The sequence below is a fragment of the Haliotis asinina genome, chromosome 9 (genome assembly GCF_037392515.1).
Source record: "Haliotis asinina isolate JCU_RB_2024 chromosome 9, JCU_Hal_asi_v2, whole genome shotgun sequence".
Lineage (NCBI taxonomy): Eukaryota > Metazoa > Mollusca > Gastropoda > Lepetellida > Haliotidae > Haliotis > Haliotis asinina.
This window is the reverse complement of record NC_090288.1, coordinates 36,019,370-36,042,539: the sequence shown is the minus strand read 5'-3', so window position 1 is coordinate 36,042,539 and position 23,170 is coordinate 36,019,370. Positions and strand designations below refer to the sequence as shown.

The following is a 23,170-nucleotide window of genomic DNA, read 5'->3' as shown; positions in this document are numbered from 1 at the left end:
TGGTTATGTTGACAAAAGTATGTTTTGTGTTACAGATTCCACGATTTTCACCCTTGATTGTTCCGATGTAGACAATACTGATGCCAATTTTACCACGCTTATCCTCAGTTCTGAGCGGAATTCCTCCGCTTTTCGAGTTCAGGGTTTGGACCTGTTTCTGGTGAATAAAACGTTTGACTACGAGAGTGATGACAAGCAATACATGTTGACGATAAAACTTCACGACATGCCGGACATTGGTCAAGCCAAAACGAGCTTTGTTATTGTCATTGTTGAGGTAAGGTTTAACACGCACGTCAACATATAATGCTAGGGAAGGGTGAGTAGCACTGTTCGTTTCACCCGTTTTCACAAGAGTTCCGCCTATACATCCAGTTGTCGGGACATTTCACAACGCTCTCGTAAGCCTAAGATCTCGTACCTTTTCTCGTAGCTTTCGTACCTCCTTTACTGTACATGTGTAAAGATTGGCTTACGATTGCGATAGTCATAGCGCTTCAAGAGCTTTGTGTGACGAGGACAAGTTCGTTATAAACGTGTTCGATAATAACTTTGTTCACTCTCCTCAATATCATATGTACTTGCCGATGTCAGATGAACAATTGGTTTAAATTTACAAATACTTTGAAAATTCTGGAACCATACTGTCTCTTAGAATGATTCCAAAATGAATTGTTCACGTAATTATCCGATTTTTAATTTACCCTTTTAATATGATCTTTAAAACAAAGAACTTGTAAACGATTGCACAGAAACTTGAAAATTATTAAAATAATACATGTACGCATTAGTGGTAAACATTTGACCGATGCTCATGATGCTGATCACTGGATTGTCTGGTCCAACCTCGATCATTTACAGACCGCCATCAAATAGCTGGACTATTGTTGAGTTCGGCGTTAAAAGCACGCATGTTCGGCAATACTGATGCAATAAAAACCTTATTATTCCTTACGACTTCCTTGAAATCGTAAACTGCAACTTTGAGACAAGCAGCTTGCAAATAGAGAACACTTGCCATGTAGGGAATGTAAACAATGGCCCTGTACATAGAAACCTGTTGTCAGAGTTAGCTGAACTGGTTTCAATCTCATGTTGTGCGTAGGATATTCGTAAAGAGCGCTCCAAGGGACATAACTTCAAGGGGTTCGCTTGAAAGAATATTCGGCCGGTAGATGGTGCGACTGTCGATTTCATGCAACGTTGCATTAATTCATTCGAAGTTTTTATTTAATATTGTAATCTAAATACATAATGCTCTTGGGAATTAATTGCATGATAGCTTCTCTGAGGAATGGTATTATTATTGAGAGAAGTAAATTTATTTATCTTTGGTGAGTGGGTGACTGAGTGAGTTAGTTAGGTTTTTTTGCCGTTTTTAGCAATATTCCAGCAATATCGCAGTTCAGCACATTGTGGATTCGTGTCAACGCGTTCATATGGTGCGTCGATTGGGAAATAGGTCATGATTACAAAGACACCAGAAACGGGCGTCACACAATGAGCGCATGAGGGGAATGGAAACCGGATCTTCGATGTGATGAGCAAACTCCTTAACCACTAGCCTGTCCCACCACCCTATTTATCTATAGAGAATAGAGATGTGTGGTGTGAAATAGTGCCTTGAACCATAGCAGTAGTGCAATATTCCCGGAAGTTAACGTTGTGATGTTTTGTCTTTCAGCTATTACCACAAAATGAATTCATACCAATCTGGGTTTCCCCTCTACCCAACACGAAGGAGACGTCATTTCCGAGCATCCAAATAACCCGCGATACAGCTGTAGGTTCGCCGCTGTTGACGTTCACCGTGAAAGACGACGACGATGGGGCGGACGGCGAACTTACTTTCGCTGTTTCTTCCACACTTACAGGTGATGCTGCTGCTGCCACGGAGTGCTTGCCCATAGTTGTACATAAAGCATAAAAGCATAGGTAGAGAGTAAAGGAAGATCGTCATACTACTGACGTTTGATGATATTGACTTTTACTATTGAAAACAGTGATTGAGTATGGTTTTTCGCCGCCTTTTGCCATATTCTGGAGATGGGCGTCGCACGATGTATCCATATGAGGAATCGAACCTGGATCCTAGGCGTGAAGATCGAACGCTTTAACCACGAAGTCAGTCTAAGTAAACTTAGTCTCCGTGTATTTCGTTACACTCCACCACTGAGTCTAACAAAACCTTATGGGAGGTCGCGTCAGGTAACCATTGAGAATGATCAATCAGAACGAAGCTTACCAAATCGCGAAAGTGGACATTCGCACGTACGTTTTGTACTTTTTATCTCGAAAAGGTTCGTACCCGAACGATTCCGAATGCTATTTAGCTTATGCGTGCTTCCGGGTGATGCACGCGTACAACCACGAGTAAACAGTCGCTGATAATGGTGTTTTGGGCAATATTCAAGGATGTCATCTTGCGAAAATATTAGCTAATGGTAACCATGTCAACAGAAACCCCAAAGCGTATATACTGCAGGTCAAATACTTGTGTTATATGCGGATTTTTGTTTGTGGATAGATCAGGTGTCAGTGACCTGAATATTTTGAAAGTCCCTCCGATCCCTAAATAGTAGCCGTTGTCTGATTGGTTAAATCTATTTAACCGTCTCGCGTTTGATTGGACGGTCATTGGTCGCTCAAAGGTTACCTGACGCGATCTTCTACTAGGTTTTGTTAGACTCAGTAGTGGAGTGTAACGGAAAGTACTGAGACTAAATTTACTTAGACTGACCACGAAGTGTAAAACGAATGTTCTTAGATTTTATAGTGCTAGAGTATTGGAGAGGAACACTTTTTTTTATGGATAGACAACTTTTACATTGCAGTTGTCTAGCCATAAAACGCATTCCTCGTCATCATACCAGCTTCTAAATACTACCTAAGGAAAGAGGTTTAAGGAGGTCTGTTTTCTGGGACTGTTAGCAGAAGCTCTGGTGGAAGGCTTCGTACAGAATCTTTCTAGGCAATTGCAGTAGTCACTGTGACTCATTCTGATCTGGTGTCAAATGTTCTGCAGTGTGTGCGTCCGAGTGAAATCCAGAGACTATTGCACTAGTCCACAGACTCGATTTTCCTTTTGAAACTGATTCACACAGCCATCTTCCTCTTCCAGATTCTGGAAGCAGTATCGCAGGTCTCTTCACCATAGACGACAGATCGGGCAATCTTCAACTAAACAAAACACTGAACTCGGTACCTGAAGCACAAAATGCGAACTTCTTTAACCTCATCATCGTGGCTTCTGACAAGGGGAATCCTCCAATGTCTGTTGAGGACAACATCAAGGTGTTTGTGAAGCGAGGTGAAAACCTTCCTCCTGAGATAGAACAGATCTTCTACAGCCTGCAGGTTCTAGAGGACACATCCCCAGGTTCTGTGCTGCAAAGAATCAATGTATCTGACGCAGATGGGGACAACATCACCCTGGGAATGGTCCAGATGAACTACGGGGAGTTTCTTTTGGATGATGATGAGTTGAAGCTGGTTGAAAAACTTGACTATGAGAACCAAGAGCAGTTTGTCTTCCAAATTAGGTGAAGTTTTAAAACATATTTTACTAGATACCATGTTCTCAATTTTCGAATGTCTTTAGTACGAATATTTATGATCATGTGATAACACAGCAGTTTTCCATGCTTTATTTGTAGGAGTGAGTCAGTATGGTTTTACACCGCTTTAAGCTTTTTCCAGCAATATCTTGTTGGGGTCACGAGAAATGTGTTTCACACAGTGTACATGTGCGGAATGGAACCCGGGTGTTCTGCGTGAGGAGCGAACACTGTAACTGCTGGGCTATCCTAGATCCCCTTTAATTGAAAGCAGAATTAATCATTAATGTTTACGATCGCATTATCAAATGACAAATTTTCCATATTTGTGGGAAGAGTTAAAATATCAACGTTCATTTGATAACACGTTACTAATTTTTCAATATCTAGAGAGCTACTTAATCTGTGGTGTCAATCTTGTATTTTTGTTTTCAGCGCGAGTGATGGTAAACACGAAACATTTTCGACAGTAGTTGTAGAAGTTCTCGACGTTATCGACGAAAGTCCTGTGATATTAATCAACGAGCCTCTAGAAATACCCGAAGAACTGTCACTGGGTACTGGAGTTCACCTACTCACAGTAGACGATGCGGATTTCAATGACAGCTTGACCTTAACGTTGAATGGTGAGACTGAAACGTGATTAACAGGTATTTGGTATAAAGGAAATGCTGGACCGCTCAGCCTGCCTTTTAACATTCTGAAATTAAGCTCTATCCTCGGTGACGTTGAGATCAATTGTGAACTTTCTTACTGTTGACTTGTACGTTAATTGGTACGAATGGAATTGGGCGCCATCTATTAAAATCCGTTCAGTTTTTGTTCTGTTGATTACAGCGTTTATAGATGTTACAGTTTTGTTCAAGTGGGCATGAAATCTGACAAACTCAATTACTTGACACACTCAGCGATGTTGCAGACATACTACGGAGGTCCTCTATATTGTCATACAATCCGGTGCTTACAGGATACGATGGCGCGAATTAAGATGATCGCCATATGATTCAGCGGCCATCAACAAAAGTAACCCCGTTTTTTGTCAAGATTTTAAATAAATGACATAAACATGAACGCTTGCCTTTGAGAGATTTCATGTTTTCGAACATACGTTTCTTTTGCCGTTCAGTATAATTAATCATTTACGTTGTTTTACCTGGACATGAACCCCCAATCACGACTTCCCTGTCAAGAATAAAAAATTACAATGCAAAGGTTTCCATCAACACATGAGTCGATAAAGGTTTAAAGCATTTATTTACCAAGGTTGATATATTTGATAGCAAAAAGCAAAAGGAAAGATTCTACTTACCACTTAAAAAGCCTTATCAGCATGTCAGCCATAGTCTGTGCCTTGTCTGTAAAATGTATAGTTACAGTGGGATAGATTGGTGATGCCACTTGATTGGGACGCAGTATTAGCGTATGCCATTGTGTTTGATTGATCTGCAAAGCACTGTACACTGCCATCTCATCCTTGGAGAGATCGCCTGACCTTACCCAGCCATCTCCCGGTGAAGGCAGTTTTCGATGATAAATTATACAGTTCTACTAGAATATCTCCATGTGTGTTAATTTTTAAAGAAGCTTTGTTAGGTGCGCCTTTCAAAAATACCGATAACATTTTTTGTTCAAAATGAGAGAAAGAAATTATTCTGGTTAAAATATATAATTTTACAATATCTCAAAGAATGTAATGTTCTTGAGAGGTTTTTAATAAAATTTATGAAAACTTCCAACAGGTAATGACAGTCAGTACTTCGACGTAGATCCAACATCTTTGGAAATCCGAATTGTCAAGACTGTGGACTTTGATGGCGATGATGGTCGTCATTTCCTTGATGATTTAACCGTGACCGTGATAGACAAGGGACACAACTCGGCAAACCTAACTCTCAACGTTACAGTCTTCAATATCAACGACAATGCCCCAACATGCTCAGATACACAATACACAGTGAACATTACGGAAAACACGTTGACAAGTAAGGAGTCCCTGTTATTGTGGACATAGTATTAACAGTTGACTTGCTTTACCATGTATTTATGATGGTTTCCAAACTTAGCTCAACGTTTCGCGAACACAGGTATCATCACTACGCGATAGTTTTAGCGAGGTTTTATTATTACACATTTATTACTGCAAGTGTTTCATGTCAAATTACTTTTACCTTTTTATTCTTACAATAAATGGGATATAGCATATCTACCTACGAAGTGCTGAAATGAAAGTAGCAGAGGTGAAAAAAGTTCCAGGTTCTTAACACAAGTAACGGACAAAGCGTTTAAATAATGACTGATTTGCTGATGGTCAGTTTCTCAATCAGATGACTCAGTGTTCACACTGGACTGCCACGACACAGACGAAAGTAACTCCAACCTAACATCAGAGATTAAAGATGGAAACCATTACACAATGTTCAAGATGAATGGCCTTGACCTTTATCTGGATAGAGAGCTTGACTTCGAGCAGTGCTGTGTCAACCAACAGCCATTCCTCCTGGTCGTCCTTGTGTCTGATCAACACAACGGAAGTCATGGACAGGTCAACACGGCCACTGTCCTTGTACAAGTCTTGGTGAGTTTGACCGTTTATTGGACACGTGTGTCCCAGGATTGTGAAGCGATGGGCCCCGTTTCATAAAATGATATTAGAGCTAGTCAATGTTGAAGTATGGGAATTCCGATCACCTTAGCCCTACGATAGCTTCATGAAACGGGACCAAGGGCGTTGGTGTGATCGTGGTGACATCGATGTTGTTTCTGGCTCCAGTTTAGAGAATATTTCTTGGTCAGTCAGTCAGTTATTGTTCCTTAAACTGTCACTATTTCAAGTCCATGTCAGTAGGTGACATGTGCAACAATTCCACACGGTATATCCTTCATTAGATTCTAAGATAAGTAAATGCACCGTTGCGTTTACCTGAATTTTGCAATGGTTCCATGCTCGGCACTGGACCTGTCATTTGCAGTGGAAGTACATTTTATGGTAAAGTGCAAAGTAACACAGTTATTATAATGTAGACTTTATACAGCAATCCACATCAACTCTTGACTCCCTCTGACTTTCGATCCTGTGGTTGATTTGGAGTACAGCACAAACACCGCCAGTCAGTAACCTCTACAACCTCTTCACATAGAAGATCATTCACAAAAATATACCTACCTCTAGGCTCAGAGAATTCTAGAATAGCAGCTATTGATGAATCAAATGTCTATTGTCATCTGAGGATTATGGCCATTTCTGACGTATCTTGCAAAACGTCACCTTTAATATATTTGCGTGACTAATATGAAAGTAATATGAACACTTACTATTGTGAAAACTGATTTTCAGAATCAGTTCGTCAACCAGAGGTGGTGCTCTGCGAATGACTTTGTTTGACGTTTTCTTATTGTTGATCCAGTCACGACCTTTCACCTTCGTTTACTAAGGAAAACAAATTTTTAAGATCCCCTGTAGTTGTGCAGCTGAAATTTATCCTATCCAACCAATGATTTTGCTTAAAGGGACATTCCCGCAGAAAGATAAAAATGTTACAGATCTGAAGAGCTTCGTAATGAGCTATTACTGATTATTACTCAAATCAACAAATTAATCACTACATGAAGAACGGTAGTACATAGCATTCATATACAGTATTTACGGTAATTTTGTGAGCTTTGATAATGATCACTGCTGGTTCCAACCTTACATAATATCCTTGAACCCTCGTTTATCCTTTGTCCAATACCAGATACAACCTTCAAACGAATATGAACCAGAATGGTCATCACCCAAACCGGACAGCAATGGGTCATTTCCGGACCTCCATGCATCCCAGAATACTGCTGTCGGTACCGTTCTCAGCTCATTCAAGGTCAAGGACGACGATGCTGGAGCAGATGGGATTATCAAATTCGACGTTATGTCCACAACTTCAGGTAAATCTGATCAGTCTTGTTATTGTCCCCATCAATGTCTATTTTTTAAAAAATACAATGGGTGTTTTCCGCAGAAGGTGAGTGAACATGATTTTATACCGCTTTTAACACTGTGGTAATGGAACAACGTGGGACGTATGGCGTTTTCAGTCGAGAATACAGAATTTGAAATTAATGATTTAAGGACGTGATACAGTAATGAATTAAGGACGTGATACAGTAATGATTTAAGGACATGATACATTTATTGTAACAGTTACTTTAGCCCGTCCTTGATTAAGTTACCTCTGCAGGCCCGGTTTAGAATTGGTCTAGTAAACCATGCGTAAAAGGCGACTTACGAGATAGGGTTATCAGGCTCGTTGACACATGTGATCGTTTCGCAGATGCGTAAATCGTAGATGGATGTTCATGCAGTTGATCCCTGGATTGTCTGATCCAGACTCGATTACGTAGAGACTGCCGCCATTTAGATGGCGTTTTGCGGAGTGCGGCGTTAAACACCAAACACACACAAACGTAGGTAAACAGTCTAATGCCACAGTGACTATTCTAAACTGTTTTTCTACAGATACCGGAGAAAATGCAACAGGTTTATTTGCTATCGACGACACCACAGGAAACCTACTTATTTTGCGGAATTTAATGGCAGAAAAAGACAGCGAACATATACAATTCTATGATATAGAAATTCAAGCATCAGATAGAGGCTCACCTCGAAAGTCAGTTCAAGGTCAGATCAGGGTCAGACTCAAGCACGGCAACAACCAGCCACCCGTCTTCACCGAAACTGTTTACAGAGTGGAGGTACCAGAGGATGCTGGTATTGGTGATGTAATCCTGAACGTAACTGCATCTGATCCAGAAGGGATGAATCTGACCTTAAAGGTGGGGGAGAACAACGCAGACTGCTTCCTGTTCGAAAATTTGGGATTAACTTTAAAGAAACGTTTGGATTTTGAAGAGAAGAGTTTTTTTGCTGTCGAAGTGAAGTAAGTAATGGCCACTTGCTGACTTGTATTTGCTTGTTGTTGTTTTCGACTTTTATCCAGTCCTAGGTAAACTTAGACTCAGTACTTTTCGTTACACTCCACAACTGAGTCTAACAAAACCCAGTTCGAGGTCGCGTCAGGTAACCCTTGAGCGACCTGTGATCGTCCAATCAAACCGGAGAAAGCCGAACGCATTTAACCAATCAGACAACGGCTGTTTAGGGCTTGGCTAGTTTAAAAAATCGCTAGTCACTGACCCTTCAGAAAAACGAAACTCTTCATAAAACACAGGACTTTTACCCGCATTGTATACTTAGGGCTTTACGATGTCATGTTTACAATTAGCTAATATTTGGTAGTATTGTAGTGGGCTCTATTAGTCGGGAGCGATCGTATGGAAAATAGCATTTGGAATCATTCGGGTACAAAAACCTTTCAGAGGTAAAAGTTCTAAAAGTATGTGCGAATGTCCACTTTGATAAACTGTATTCTGATTGGTCAGCCAGAAAGGTTACCTGACGCGACCTCCTACTAGATTTTGTTAGACTCAGCAGTGGAGTGTAACGAAAAGCTCTGAGACTAAGTCTCCTTAGACTAGACATTTATCATGATCTATTGTGTTACAAACAAAACTTATCCATAGGTCAGTCAGTAGGAATAACATGGAACATCAGTTATATCATAATGCTCCAGTTTCACGTAAGGAAACCCGTGTTCAATCTAAGCGTATTTAGGGTTCGAACACATACAGGACATTGCGGCACTTTAGAAAACATCCATGAGCACATATTACTGGATATATCCCCAGCAAGCACAGTCTCCTAGTTTGGATAGAAAAAAATCTTTGGAATAAGTGTTCACCGTTATCACGCAGTTTGTGTGTGGGTATGTCTTTCGGCTCATTTAGCAATCTTCCAGCAATATCACTTCGGAGGACACCTGAAGTGGGCTTCACACATTGCACCATGTCTTCGGCGTGACGAGCGATTCCCCACACGGGTACAGTGTGTGGAGCCTGTTTCGGGTGCTCCCCGCCCTGATATTGCTTGAACCTTGCTAAAAGCGTAATATAACTCAACTCACCTACTCATGATTAGTGTCTATATTTACTTTCCAGGGCATATGATGGAGAGCACGAGGCTTCTGCTTCTGTCTTTGTGACTGTAACGAACGTGTTTGACGAAACACCGGAAATCACGCTGGAGGTGACGCAGTTACCGGAAGGTCTCTCAGCGGGAACACCTCTACCCCGGCTGTTCCATGTACTGGACAGGGACATAGATGATGTCGTTAACTACACCTTCAGCGGTGAGATATTAGGCGCTCGGGAGACACAAAAGACAGCAAACTAGCGGCATGGCAGTGAATGGACATGCGCGTGTTATTGTCAGCAATATATTTTTTGTGTGTTTGGTTTTGTTCATATTGAGTTAAACGCGGCCCTAAATATAATTTCATTTTGTCAGGGTGTTAGTTTGGTGTGTCGTTTTGTTTTGCACCATTTTTAGCAATGTTCCAGCAATAAAATTTCAGGGAATCCCAGAAACACGCTTTACAAATTGTATCCATGTGGGTATTCGAACCACACAATTGCTAGTGTAATAATCTCTATTCATGCAAGTGTTTTTGGTACCTGCTAGAGTTTACATTATTTCATTATATTTATCTTTTCTGAGAAATTAATTTAATTTTTTACAACTTCTTTCGTCTTAATACTATAGGAAACGACAGTGTCTATTTCGATATAGACGAAGTGACGGGTGCGGTGTTCATGGAGACGACGATAGACTATGACGGTCCCAACAGCACCCGGGACATCAGCGATTTGATTCTGAGTGTGGTTGACAAGGGAGGTAACACTGCAAACGTTTCTGTCCACATCAACATCACGAACGTGAACGACAACCCGCCAGTGTGTTCCCAGGAGGTCTACAGAACCAATGTCACAGAGAATACAACCTACGGTAAGCCAGAAATCTAGACATATTTCAAGGACAGTAAGTATTTTATATATTCTATGTGGAATTGTTGGTGTTTTACGCCGCACTCAACAATATTCCCGCTATATGGCGGTAGTCTGCAAATATCGAGTCTGGACCAGACAATCAAGTCATTCAACTTTTGAGCATCGATCTACGCAAGAGGGACACGATGACATGTGTCACCATCTCAACAAGCCTGACCTCCCGATCGTGTTTGTGACGTCATTGGATAAGGATGAGTTGCTGAAAACCAGTTCTAACCCAAATCTTCAGGAGTCTCGCGTTGAATAATTTTGTGTGTTTAACTCCTTTGGTTCAGACTGTTTTAGTATTTTAAAATGAATTTGTAGTTATTTTAACAATGAATCTTCCCAATCGCTGTTTCCGATAGCTCTACTATTTTTCATTGACGTTCTGACTCTCGTTCTGTGGATGCAGCTTTTAGCAATATTTCTCCAACATCACGGTGGCTACCCAGAAATGGGAATCACATTTTGTTCAAAATTCTGGGAATCGAACCCGAGTCTTTGGCGTAACGAGCGTACGCTTCATCCACCCCATGGCCCCATGGCCCTCGTTGCCCTCGAATCATTGAAAATAAGTGACTGCCAAAATAGTAAGCATTCACCTCTTTGCCTTTAACAGCTATAAATAAATTTGAATGTTGTGAAATATGTTGAATATTTTATTCAAATGGCGATCTGGAAATTGGTAATTATAAAGAGGTGATGGATCTTAGAGAATTATTGTTTTCTTATGGAGAAGAAAGATACATAGCGAAACACATTTATCGCTGTCGGCTACTTGATGATAGACCATAGCTGTGGCAAGTGGGTCTTTCACACAAACGTTTGTAATCGAAATAGTTTAACAAATAATTGTAGAGAACCTTTTTAAGAGTAATGACTCCAGACTGCATTTGAACAAGGATCCATTTAAAAGTCAGTGATATTTGTCATTTTATTTCACAGGTGAACCCATTTTGACGTTACTGTGCTCGGATGAAGATGAGGACTTTATCAATTTTACAACAAATATACATGGCGTGGTCTCCAATGCAACATTTAGGCTTGATGGACTTGAACTATTTATTGATGGTAGTAACCTAGACTTTGAATCTCTAGGACCAGAACATACACACGTCCTGTTTATGGTCACAGTGGCAGATGGTGATGGAACAGACAGTTTGACCGCCACGGTGATCATCGATATACAGGTAACACCTTAATATCATACATAAAACCCTCCTAATGTGATATTTCAGATAAACACTTTCTTCATAATGAAAATCAGATTAAACTGTGGCACCAAACAAACCACCAATTGGGGTGTTCTGGTTTTGACTGTACTCGACTGTTCTTAAGTTTTTGAAGAAAAAATATTTTTTTTGTCAATGGAAATGCCACATGCTATTTTCAAAGTGTTATGATTGTGGCATGGATAATGACCTATTTGTTGCACAATCCCACTCAAGATTCATACTGAGATTCATAATCGCCGACACACAAAGTCAGCGATTTAACCCACTCGGCCATCGCTGGAAATCAAAGAACCGGTAGTATAGATCACGTACTTGGTGTACGCCTCTGACAAGTATAATTTGGCACGGCTTCCATAGCTGAATCTGTACTTTACTAAGGAAGGGTACTTTGGAAAAAGACATGGTGTATTCAGTCGATGTAAAAATGCATCAATCATTTCAACAATACTAGATAAAGATCTACAAGTTTAGGTTGAACCAGGATCTTCGGCAGGACGAGGGAACGTGGTAGCCGGTCGTGAGAGCCGTGCCAGATTGTACTGATCAGAGGGGTACACAAAGTCTGCAGTCTAAACTACCAGTTGTCCGACTTACAGTTGTGGAAGTCGCGCTGGCTGAGTGGGTTAGGAAGGGACTCCGCCTAACAAAAGCACTAGAATATGTAGTTTACTAAGAAAGTGTAATACCCAAATAACATGTTGTATCTCAGAGTTTGCTAAGAATCACCATTGATGTTGTCAAGAGGTCAAACAGGTTCACAATAACTGCTCATCCCTACTGGGTGACGGTAAATTGTAACTCACTCACTCATCCCTACTGGGTGACGGTAAATTGTAACTCACTCACTCATCCCTACTGGACATCAGTTTCATAATAAACGAATATGGGTATGTAGTCAATGGCTGTATGGTTGCAGAACATATGCTGTTAATGAAAAATGGCAATAACTCAATAAGGGACAGCTCAGAAATAACCTGCGAACAGCCTGTGACGTTAACGTTTCTGTACTGATAATACGTCATCGACACCGTAGGGCTCGTCAAGGATGGCATGCATTCTTATCCGACTGGCCCAACATTACAAGATGACACAGAATTGGATTCGGCTGAAGTTTGACAGACCAGGACTCTGCTCTAGCACTATTCCTGTTGAATTGAGATATTGTCTAGATTTCCAGGCCATCGTGGCCGAGTGTGGAGAAAACGGTATTGGATTATGACATAGCAGAATGTGACCACCTTGGTGAGGTGGCTGATTGGACTACTGTGGTCCATGTGAGTCCCCAGCCCTGTCACCAGATTTCAAACCTATAGAACACTTATGAAACGAACTGCAGATCGCCCTCTTCCGGGAATTGTACAGGAACTTGGCACTGGTCTTCTTAAGAGCGGAACTACCTTCCACTGGCACCCATTAAGACAATTCTGTAGAGGATATGACAGTCACAGCTCTCGTCGCGTGGAACACATATGCGCACAGGAGAGTTGCTGGCTTGCGCAATGATGTTATTTTCGCTATTTTCTGTAATTTTGGTATTGATCAGATCCTCTCTAAGATGATTGATCCACATATTATTGATCGCATGTTGTTTGTTGGTAACACATGGGCTCACGTCTTGTATTTACTTATCAATTTCGACAGATGCCCATGTTTTTACATACTACTTGTAGTGATCCATAACAAACTTTGAGCGGTATATATGACATTTTCCTGAAAACATAGCAACATTCTAAGTTTAACATGATCATATTGTGTGTTTACATAGTATAATTATGGTTACAACCTTTAGATACTGTCTAGGCCTTACAACATATTGCGTTGTTCCTTCTTTACAGGTTCTGTCAAAGAACGAGTTTTCCCCAGTGTGGAAGCATCCTGAATCTGTCAATGGAACATTTCCATCTGTTACGATCCCCCAGGACGCCAGGACAGACACGGTCATCTCCATGTTCCAGGCCACTGACCAGGACACGGGCATAGATGGACACGTCACATATACCCTGGGGACCGTCTCAAAAGGTAGTCCTTTACATCCATAGTCAGCTAGGTTCTAAGACATTTCAAATCCAATCATTAAGCTCGTTTCGACATCATATCCAAGTCAGAGAATTCATTCTTACCCGACATTTTAGGATAATTCATAGGCATAGGTATGAACTCAACGTGAACAATCCACATCTATGTCATCAGATAACGGTGACAGTATTACTGGACTGTTTGCCATCCACCCACAAATCGGGAACCTGTACCTGAAGGAGAGCATGCTCAAACAGGAAGGTATCCAGGACACCAAGTATTACGACATACAAATCCTGGCCAGGGACAATGGCTCCCCACAGCAGGAGGTCCAGGGGAACATCAAGGTGAAGGTCAAACATTCCAACAACCAACCTCCCTATATTGAGAAGACAGTGTACAGGGTATCGGTTCCTGAGTCAGCTGGACTAGGAACCTTGGTGGTCAATATCACTGCCACTGACCCTGACGGGGGCAATATTACACTGTCAAAGACCGGGAAGGATGGAGGTGTTTTTCAGTTTGATGGTCTCGGGTTGATAACCAGAAGTGCCTTGGATTACGAGAAAAGAAGCTATTACATTTTACAAGCAAGGTAAATATACAGTCAGTAAATTTCAGGGTTAGTCTTCAATATCATTTTTGATGGCGATTTTAGAAGTTGAGTTGACGAAGAATGATGACAGTTTTTATGGATATACAACGTCTTTTATTCTGTGAAGGCGACGTGTTGTTATCAAGCAAGTGGTCACTTCGCCTTCACAAAATAAAAGATGTTTATCCATAAGAATTGTCTTCATCCTTCAGTCGTCAATATTGTTGAGTTGGTCAGTGTTAAAATAGATTAAAGAAATGATGTTTCGCACATGGATGTTGCTGAGGTCTGATATTCGTCGACATTCGTGGGGACACTCTTCTTTATCCGTTGTGGGAACTCCTAATGTCATCATCATACAGCTGTTTGTGTTTAATGAATGTACACTGACAATGGCGCTAGTACTAGTATCAATTTGTGCTAGAAGAGTGATGTTTAACGTTGAACCTTGAAAGATTCCCTCTATACGGAGGGAGCTGTACAATAACCCAGTGTTTGATACTGAGAGCTACGACCAACGCGGTCATTGGTTGTTGATGATCTATTTTAATCACGAATCTCGTCTTCGCGTGTTGTTTTTGTTGTATAACGCAGCACAAATCCAGGTACATGGCAGTTCATTGTTATGTTGGTATACTCCATATGACTGAATTAGTTACAGTTCCTTGCCTTTTTTCTATGTCCAATAAATGAAACACGTATTTTGACATTAGAATTAGTGTTACCTGAAAATTATACATATTCCTATTGGGCCATCTTTGATAACTTAGTTGTTTTTTGGTTTTGGTGTTGTGAGAAAATACCATTAAAGAGCTGAAATGAAGAAGTCATGTTTGCAATTTCAGTGCCAGTGATGGCGAGAACGATGTACCGTTCGTCGTACACGTGTCTATTGAGGACCTATATGACGAAGTCCCAGTGATCACAGTCTCCGAAATGACAGAAATTCGAGAGGAGATGCCTGTTGGGTCTGTCATCAGTGGAATCTTCAATGTGAAGGACAATGACAGGGGAGATAACCTGACTTATACACTCACGGGTATGTATTATACATATATATGCATTAATCAGGCACTGGACACACCTTAGACGACCAGGCAACTCACGTCCAGCTATATATAATAACATTAGTTGTCCGTTTTCTCGGTGTGCCTGGTGCTTTGGCTTAGAAAATATCAATGTCAAATACGGCGTTTGTAAATAATCGAATCTGGACCAGACTATCCAGTGATCAAAATAATGAGCATCGATCAGGACAATTTGGATACGATGACTTTTGTCAAGCAGGTCAGCGAGCCTGACTACCCGATTAGTCATCTCACACGACCAGCATGCGTTGCTGTAGACCGGATCTTCACCCAGGCCTTCCAGGTATCCAGGTACATGAATATCAGTCTTCACTTGACAATCATTGACACCGTGAGCTTCGGTCTATGCAACTGGGATTACTTTAATATGCATCATTCTAAGTCAGAGAGTCGAGTTTTACACATGGCATGGGGTGCTGAAAATTAATTTCTTCCCCGGATGTTAACGGTCCGATGTCATTTGATAAGCAGTGTGTATGATCTTGGCAGCGAGGTAAACAATACCCAGGGTTATCGCCCTTACATTCAACTCGTATATATACAGGATTGGTTTGTAAGTTTGTAGCACAGCAGGTGGCAGTTGGCACTTGATAACAGTACAGTCGTTTCCTTGTACTGATGCAAAGTTGATTTAGCGTGAACATAATACATAATTACCCTTTCAAGAAACGAGTACCAAACTGCAACATAATGTGTTCCTTTGACATGCATTGACGTGCATTCTGACATGCCTTCTGTTGCTATAGCAACAACGCCTGCCTGTAGATATATTTTGGATATAATGAGGTTTATTTATTTAAGTAAGTAAAATAGAGTACTCTTATTTTTCGACCATCTTCCCGCGACAAGACAGTCAACTGGTATACAGTGAACAGCTGAAGAAAAGATTTCGGAAAAAATGAAATCTCAAAAAAGTAAACGTTCATGCTTATATCTTCTATTCGGAACTTAAAAACTAAAACTAAGTAAGTTATATATAATAAACTAACCCACTCAGCTTCCATATGTATTAGACCCGTGAAGGTCCCGGGGTAGAATAGGCCTTCAGCAACCCATGTTTGCCATAAAAGGCTGTGATTGTCGTAAGAAGCGACTAACGGGATCAGGTCGTCAGGCTCGCTGACTTGGTTGACACACGTCATCGGTTCCCAAATGCGCAGATCGATGCTCATGTTCTTGATCAGTGGATTGTTTGGTTCAGACTCGATTATTTACAGACCGCTGCCATATAGCTGGAATATTGCTGAGTGCGGCGTAAAACTAAACTCACTCACTCACCATATGTATTAATTGTTCCAGGAAACGATTCGGCGTATTTTGACATCGACATGTATTCAGGTGAAATGGTTGTGAAAACTTTGATCGATCACGACGGAAGTTCCGGGGTCCATAAACTTGTTGACCTTGTGCTGACCGTCACTGACAAGGGGGATAACTCTGCCAACACTTCACTCAACATCACCATCACCGATATCAACGACAACTCTCCAGTTTGTACACAAGCCATTTACAGGATCAATGTGACGGAGAATACAACTTACGGTAGGTGGATCATTTACAGTTGTGGTAGTTTACCCTATTACCTTAAATACGTATTCAGAATAAGATAAAGTATCCTATTTACTTTTGATGTGCAATCGGGCAGGCATATTTCACCAAGAATTTAAAGGGAGTCATATGACTGTTTTCTCAGAAGCTGCTCGACTACGGTAACAACATTCGAAGGTTTCGAATACGTTTATGGTATGCACGTGGTGTTTATTTATCAATTTGACGGATCCGTGACCAAAACTATAAATATATTTTCATTCATTCAAGTAAGTAGAAACAATTAAACAAAATACATAATGTAACAGAATTAATGAACAATACGACCATATGGGTAGATATTATACATACTGGAAATTTCATTAATATTACCCTGGGTGTATGTGCAATAGAGAATACCATTTTCAGTCAAACTGCAATATTTTTATATTTTTATTAGCAATACACTTTTCTGCTCAAATAATTTTGACTGAACCATACGTTCCCTTGTTTGTCCAGGTGAACATGTGAACAGGTGTCATCACTATTTGATACTAATTCATAAACACTTATTCTTGGTACAAGTGAAAGAGTAAACACGATTCTTTTACTAGAGATTTATAATGTGTGTACTAATATAGGGGTAACTGATGATCTGCTAGCTATTCAATACTACTTATGCAAGCTAAATAACGTTACTGGACAGCCGCATGCATATTATCAGAATATAATTAAACCCAAACATGGCAAACGATTTTGTTATGTTAGTGAATTTATGACGTCATTGAATTTACCCCTTGAAATGTATGACATGTTGTTAATGTATTTTTCATATCATGTTATTCTTATTAAGATATCCGATGCACTGACTTCGTATCATAATCATTTTTATCCTGTGTTATCGTTCCATGATTCATGACTCGTAACCCTGATAACCCAGCAATATGACCTTCATATTCTTCTCATATTCTTCTCCTCAGAACAACCATTGCTGAGGTTGACATGCTCAGACATGGACAGTGAGGACGTCAACCTCACCAACACGCTTCAGGGAGGACATGACAACGTCACCTTTACGTTGATGGGGATGGAGCTGTATGTTGACGGCGACAGGATAGACTTTGAGACGCTTGAGGACCGGATGTCGTCATACATCCTTACCGTCCTCCTTGAAGACAGACCTGGCACAGCGGGCTGTCAGAGGACAAATGTCCTGATACATGTGCAGGTATATTAATCCTATCGTCCTATATTTTCTTTTAAAAAAGAAAAGAAGAATCACTAATTCGCCTGATGTTAAAAATGAAATTTACGGCATCCATATTGTGAAATACAAAGGGACACTGATATTCTTTGTGAGCAAGTGAGTTTTAGCACGCTTTTAGCAATATTCCACTCATACCAGAAATAGGCTTCTCACATTGTACTCAATAGGGAAATCGAACCAGGGTCATGGGCGTGACGAGTGAACGCTTTAACCACTAGACTAGACCAAAGTGTCAAGACATGAAATGCGCCATATTGCACCACTACAATGGCCACTTTTACCAGTTACAGCGATATATATTCAAAATGATTTTGAAAGTCTGGTTTGTATAACTTCATAGGTTTGGAAATCTTTGAACTATGTACCCATTAAATTGTCTGTATGTTCACCTGTATGTTACAAACAAAACGACTTTTGTATGTGTTTGCATTTACTTGTCCATACTGTCTTCCGTACATACAGAACGCCAGCACTGTTCTCATTATCAATGTCTAAACTCCTGTCCATCTTTCCAGGTTCTGTCAAAGAACGAGTTTTCCCCAGTGTGGAAGCATCCTGAATCTGTCAATGGAACATTTCCATCTGTTACGATCCCCCAGGACGCCAGGACAGACACGGTCATCTCCATGTTCCAGGCCACTGACCAGGACACGGGCATAGATGGACACGTCACATATACCCTGGGGACCGTCTCAAAAGGTACAATGTCCTGAATATCGATAGAAATAAATAACACTATCACGCATCCATAATGACTGAGAAAGGTAATCTTTTGAATCGTTAACTGTACAGATGAAGTCATATAAAAGAAAATGTCAGTTTAGCTCATCCGAGGTTATGGAAGTCATCACTAACATCAGATACTGAATTGAGATTAAGAATCACATATACTCAAGGGGGTACAAATGCATAAATCACTCATTGACATCGTTATAAATGAAACCCCGTCATTAAAACTGGTCATTTCGATCTTTAATTACCTTAAATCGACCTTTTTGACAACAGTGCACAATTCTCAACCGCAAACGAAATTTCAACCAATCAGAGCGGAGCTTCTCCGTGACGTAGTGGTAGGTATAGATATGAGGGCCTAAGCAGAATTCATCTACATTTGAGAGCGTAAACTATTTTGTTTACAGGTTTCTACAAACCTGAAATCGCTACAGCTGTGAAAAATGAAAGCTATATGTTCTCACAATCTACTATCATTTAGTTTTGTGTCCTGTTTTGCTTAATTACCGAGTTACAACCCTTGTTTTCATAGACGATTCTGTCAAAATCACTTGGTGTCGCTAGGTTGTAATCCAGGTAGTCACGTTATTTGTCATCATTCACTTGATGCTCGGTTAATGCATTTATAACAGGTATAATTAGTAACGCCACACATGTGTCTGGTTCCATCAAAGGATTAACCGATAACACGCTGATTGATTAATTACTTTCATGCGGATTTAAATGGAGATTTGTCAAAAGGTAGTGTTTACGTATGTACATTTACTAATCTATACTGAAAACACTCTGTCGTGCCTGTCGTGTCCATGTAAAAACAGCACTCTCCTTTCAAAGGATTAACCGGCAACACATTGACTGATTGCTCATTATTGGCTAACTAAATTACTTTTTTAAAAGAATGACTTTCATTATTCAATTAATTGCCATGTGTGCTATCTTGGGTGACCAATGAGACTATACAGCAATGTCAAAAACCTGAAACGATACATCACGTTTTCATATATAAGACTGTTAAAAACACATCACTTGGGAAATCTGCAGATTTTGTGGATACTTCCCTCGAACAAGGTAATAGCCTGACATTGCTCCTATACTTTGTTTTAATTTTAATATTTGCATTGTGTTTTTATTAAGTTGTAGCTTTCAACAGAATCATTGTTTTCGTCGTGAAGCGTAATGATGCAGACGACATACACTAGGGCGTGCGTGCGATAGGCAAACTATAAAAATGTCTAGATATTACATTCCTGTAATACATTCGCTGAAGAAGTGAAGTGAAGAAATTTATCGCGCAGTATTTTCACTTCGACCCCGACCTCGCTTATGTTGTGTTACAGGTTATGTCATGCAAACTCCTTTTGGTCGTGATTCAAATACATATTTAACTACTAGTAGAAAGTAGTTTTGATTTTCTAACTTGTTGAAAACAAACCATAATCTCATTAATTCAAATGGACTTCAGTTCATGACTTCACGATTTTCAAAAATGGCGGCGCCCTATCTGAGGATGAATGCTATTTAAGTTTGTTTTCACCGACTTTCAAAATCAAAATTACTTTCTACGGGTAGTAAAATATGTATTTTATTGATTGACCATGGGACTTTGCTTGACATTGCTAAACATAACTATTTCACTCTTGGAAGCGAGGTGGAGGTCAATATAATATTACTTGCAATATTAATGTCACTTGGACCCCCACCTTGCTTCCGTGGAAAAAGTTATGTTACAAGTTGTGTCACGCAAAATCCTTTTGGCCACGATTCAAATACATATTTAACTACTAGTAAAAAAGTAGCATTGATTTTCTAACTTGAAGAAAAGAAACCATAATAGTAATAATTCTAACGGACTTTAGCCCGTGACTTCGCGATTTTCGAAAATGGCGGCCCCCTGTCTGAGGATAAGTGCTATTTATGTTGTTTTCACTGACTTACAAAATCAAAATTACTTTTCACTGGTAGTAAAATATGTATTTTATTGATGGACATGAGGATTTTACATGACATTGCTTATAACATAACAATTTCACTCTTGGAAGCGAGGCAGGAGTCGATATACTTTTACTTACGATAATCTTGTCACTTCGACCACAACCTCCCATCCGAGGAAGAAAGCGTTATATTCATGCAAAATCCTTTTGGTCAGCAATGTGTAGTAAGCAGTCTTGATTTTATAAACTCGATGAAACTTGAACTCCATTTTCTATCCTGGAAGCGTGGTAGGAGCCGAACCATCCGATTTAGTATATACTACAGGCTTCCACAACGCTCGCTTCGCACACACAAACAACCATTTTAAGACAAACTACGGGATCCGGTGATCACCCGACCCCAAGGAGCAACTGACGGCAACACAACAATTCGGCATGTCTTTGGTGAATCAGAGAAATCAGCAAAATGACGAGCTTCTTACACACTTTCTATACAAATAACTGAAAATGGTTCCTTCTATGACGTCATTGCAGGGCTATAGCGACAGAGTTACGTAACCAGTCTGTGGTTTCGTTTACGGACCAGAGAGAAGCAGCCGGCTTTTTAGCAACTTTTAAGCGCTTGGTATTAATTAACCACAAGGTTGTTTTTTTTTTAAAAACAAAATGGTGTTCCGTTTGTGACTATGCAGAAGTCTTTCATATGCAGTGATAAAAAGAGTACCAAAAAATTAGTTTATTCGTTCTTTAAAGGAAACCCAAGTTTGCCTTCCAGTTGATTTCCTCAACAAATATCCTACATTGCATGACGTTTTGCTGGTGCGTATGGCTTTGGCTACTAACGGGATCGGGCGGTCAAGCTCGTTCATTTGGTTGGTACATGTCACTGTTTACCACTTGCGCAGATCGATGCTCATGCTGCTGGCCACTGGATTGTCTTATCCAGACTCGATTATTTACCAATATAGCTGGAATATTGTTCACTGTGGCGTAACATTAAACTCACTCACTCTCGCGTATGGTCTTAAGCTGCTTTCACCAATATTCAATGAATACCACTGTCGAAGAACCAGAAATAGGTTTCACAGATTGTACTCATGTGGGAAATGGAACCGTGCCTTTTGTGTGACGAGCAGTCACTGTTCTACTCCACCGCTATCTGGTATACTTTTATCCATTGAAGGGCATGGTCAGATAAAGAACGTTTAATAATTAAACACCAGCTTGGTCCATCACCATATATATTTGAAAGAAGTCCCATCGGTGCTTCCCATAATGTTCTGTTTTTAGATTCTGTGGATGTGGAAGGGTTTTGTCGCTTCTATTTCCATTTTTTTCAATCTCCTGCTTCCAGATACAGACGAAAATGTGACAGGCTTGTTTTCAATGGATGAATCCACAGGAAATCTATATCTTCAAGACAGTCTTCTGAAGCAGGTGGACATCAAAGCCATCAAGCATTATGATGTGGTTGTCATGGCAACAGACGGTGGAATCCTCCCCAATTCCATACAAGGAACTCTGCGTGTCAAAATACGACATTCAGGCAACCGACCGCCTTACCTGGAGAAAACAATGGTCAGTGTGTCGGTGCCAGAATCCCCTGAAAAAGGAAGACCAATTCTCAATGTTACCACCAGCGATCCTGACGGAGGGAACGTCACCCTTAAAGTGGACGGAAAAATGTCTGATGACTTTGCATTCGATGCACACACGCTTATAGCAGTGAAAGCACTAGATTATGAAGAAAAGTCATTTTACATAATTAAAGCAAGGTACGTAAAAATACGACAAAAACAAATATCAGTTATTGAGAAGTTAGGAAAGAACGATGGTGTTTTTGTTGTCAAGGCTGTTTTGTGACAAAGAGGTATTTTGTCTTTGATCTCTACAATAATTTGTTTCAGTGCAAGTGACGGTGAAAATGACGTCCCGTTTTTCGTACACATATCAGTAGACAATGTGTATGACGAAGCACCAGAAATTGAACTTGCAGATATTCGTGAACTTCCGGAGGAGATGGAAGTGGGGTCTTTCATCAATGGCTTTTACAAGGTCAAGGACAACGACAAGGATGATAAAATCTCGTTCATTCTGATTGGTACGTAGTATTAGTCTCCTTTTCACTCACTTATGCTATTTCCTCTAAAACTGTTTGTAAAACTTTCTAAGTTACGCACAACATATTATTGTTATTCTTTTATGATAAATTAATGCACTTGCGATCATTGATTAGTTGCGGAAGTGACGTCACCGTCAAGAGTTCTGTTGCTATCTAAACACAAATTCTTTCAATTGTGA

The 23,170-nt window shown here is 40.2% G+C and overlaps 1 protein-coding gene across 1 annotated transcript in view; it reads left to right on the top strand.

Moving 5' to 3' along the window:
* The window catches only part of LOC137297223 (protocadherin Fat 4-like), a 31,509-nt gene extending 12,590 nt beyond the window's left edge, over positions 1–18,919 (top strand). Inside the window, exons 12-29 of the mRNA XM_067829236.1 lie at positions 36–277; positions 1,685–1,874; positions 3,122–3,542; positions 3,993–4,183; positions 5,297–5,539; positions 5,870–6,132; positions 7,292–7,478; positions 8,050–8,470; positions 9,588–9,778; positions 10,192–10,434; positions 11,424–11,668; positions 12,423–12,500; positions 13,549–13,732; positions 13,904–14,324; positions 15,170–15,363; positions 16,712–16,954; positions 17,920–18,167; positions 18,722–18,919. Coding sequence (XP_067685337.1) covers positions 36–277; positions 1,685–1,874; positions 3,122–3,542; positions 3,993–4,183; positions 5,297–5,539; positions 5,870–6,132; positions 7,292–7,478; positions 8,050–8,470; positions 9,588–9,778; positions 10,192–10,434; positions 11,424–11,668; positions 12,423–12,500; positions 13,549–13,732; positions 13,904–14,324; positions 15,170–15,363; positions 16,712–16,954; positions 17,920–18,167; positions 18,722–18,919 — 4,403 coding nt within the window. The remainder of the gene's footprint in view (positions 1–35; positions 278–1,684; positions 1,875–3,121; positions 3,543–3,992; positions 4,184–5,296; positions 5,540–5,869; positions 6,133–7,291; positions 7,479–8,049; positions 8,471–9,587; positions 9,779–10,191; positions 10,435–11,423; positions 11,669–12,422; positions 12,501–13,548; positions 13,733–13,903; positions 14,325–15,169; positions 15,364–16,711; positions 16,955–17,919; positions 18,168–18,721) is intronic.
* The last annotated feature ends 4,251 nt before the right edge of the window (positions 18,920–23,170 follow it).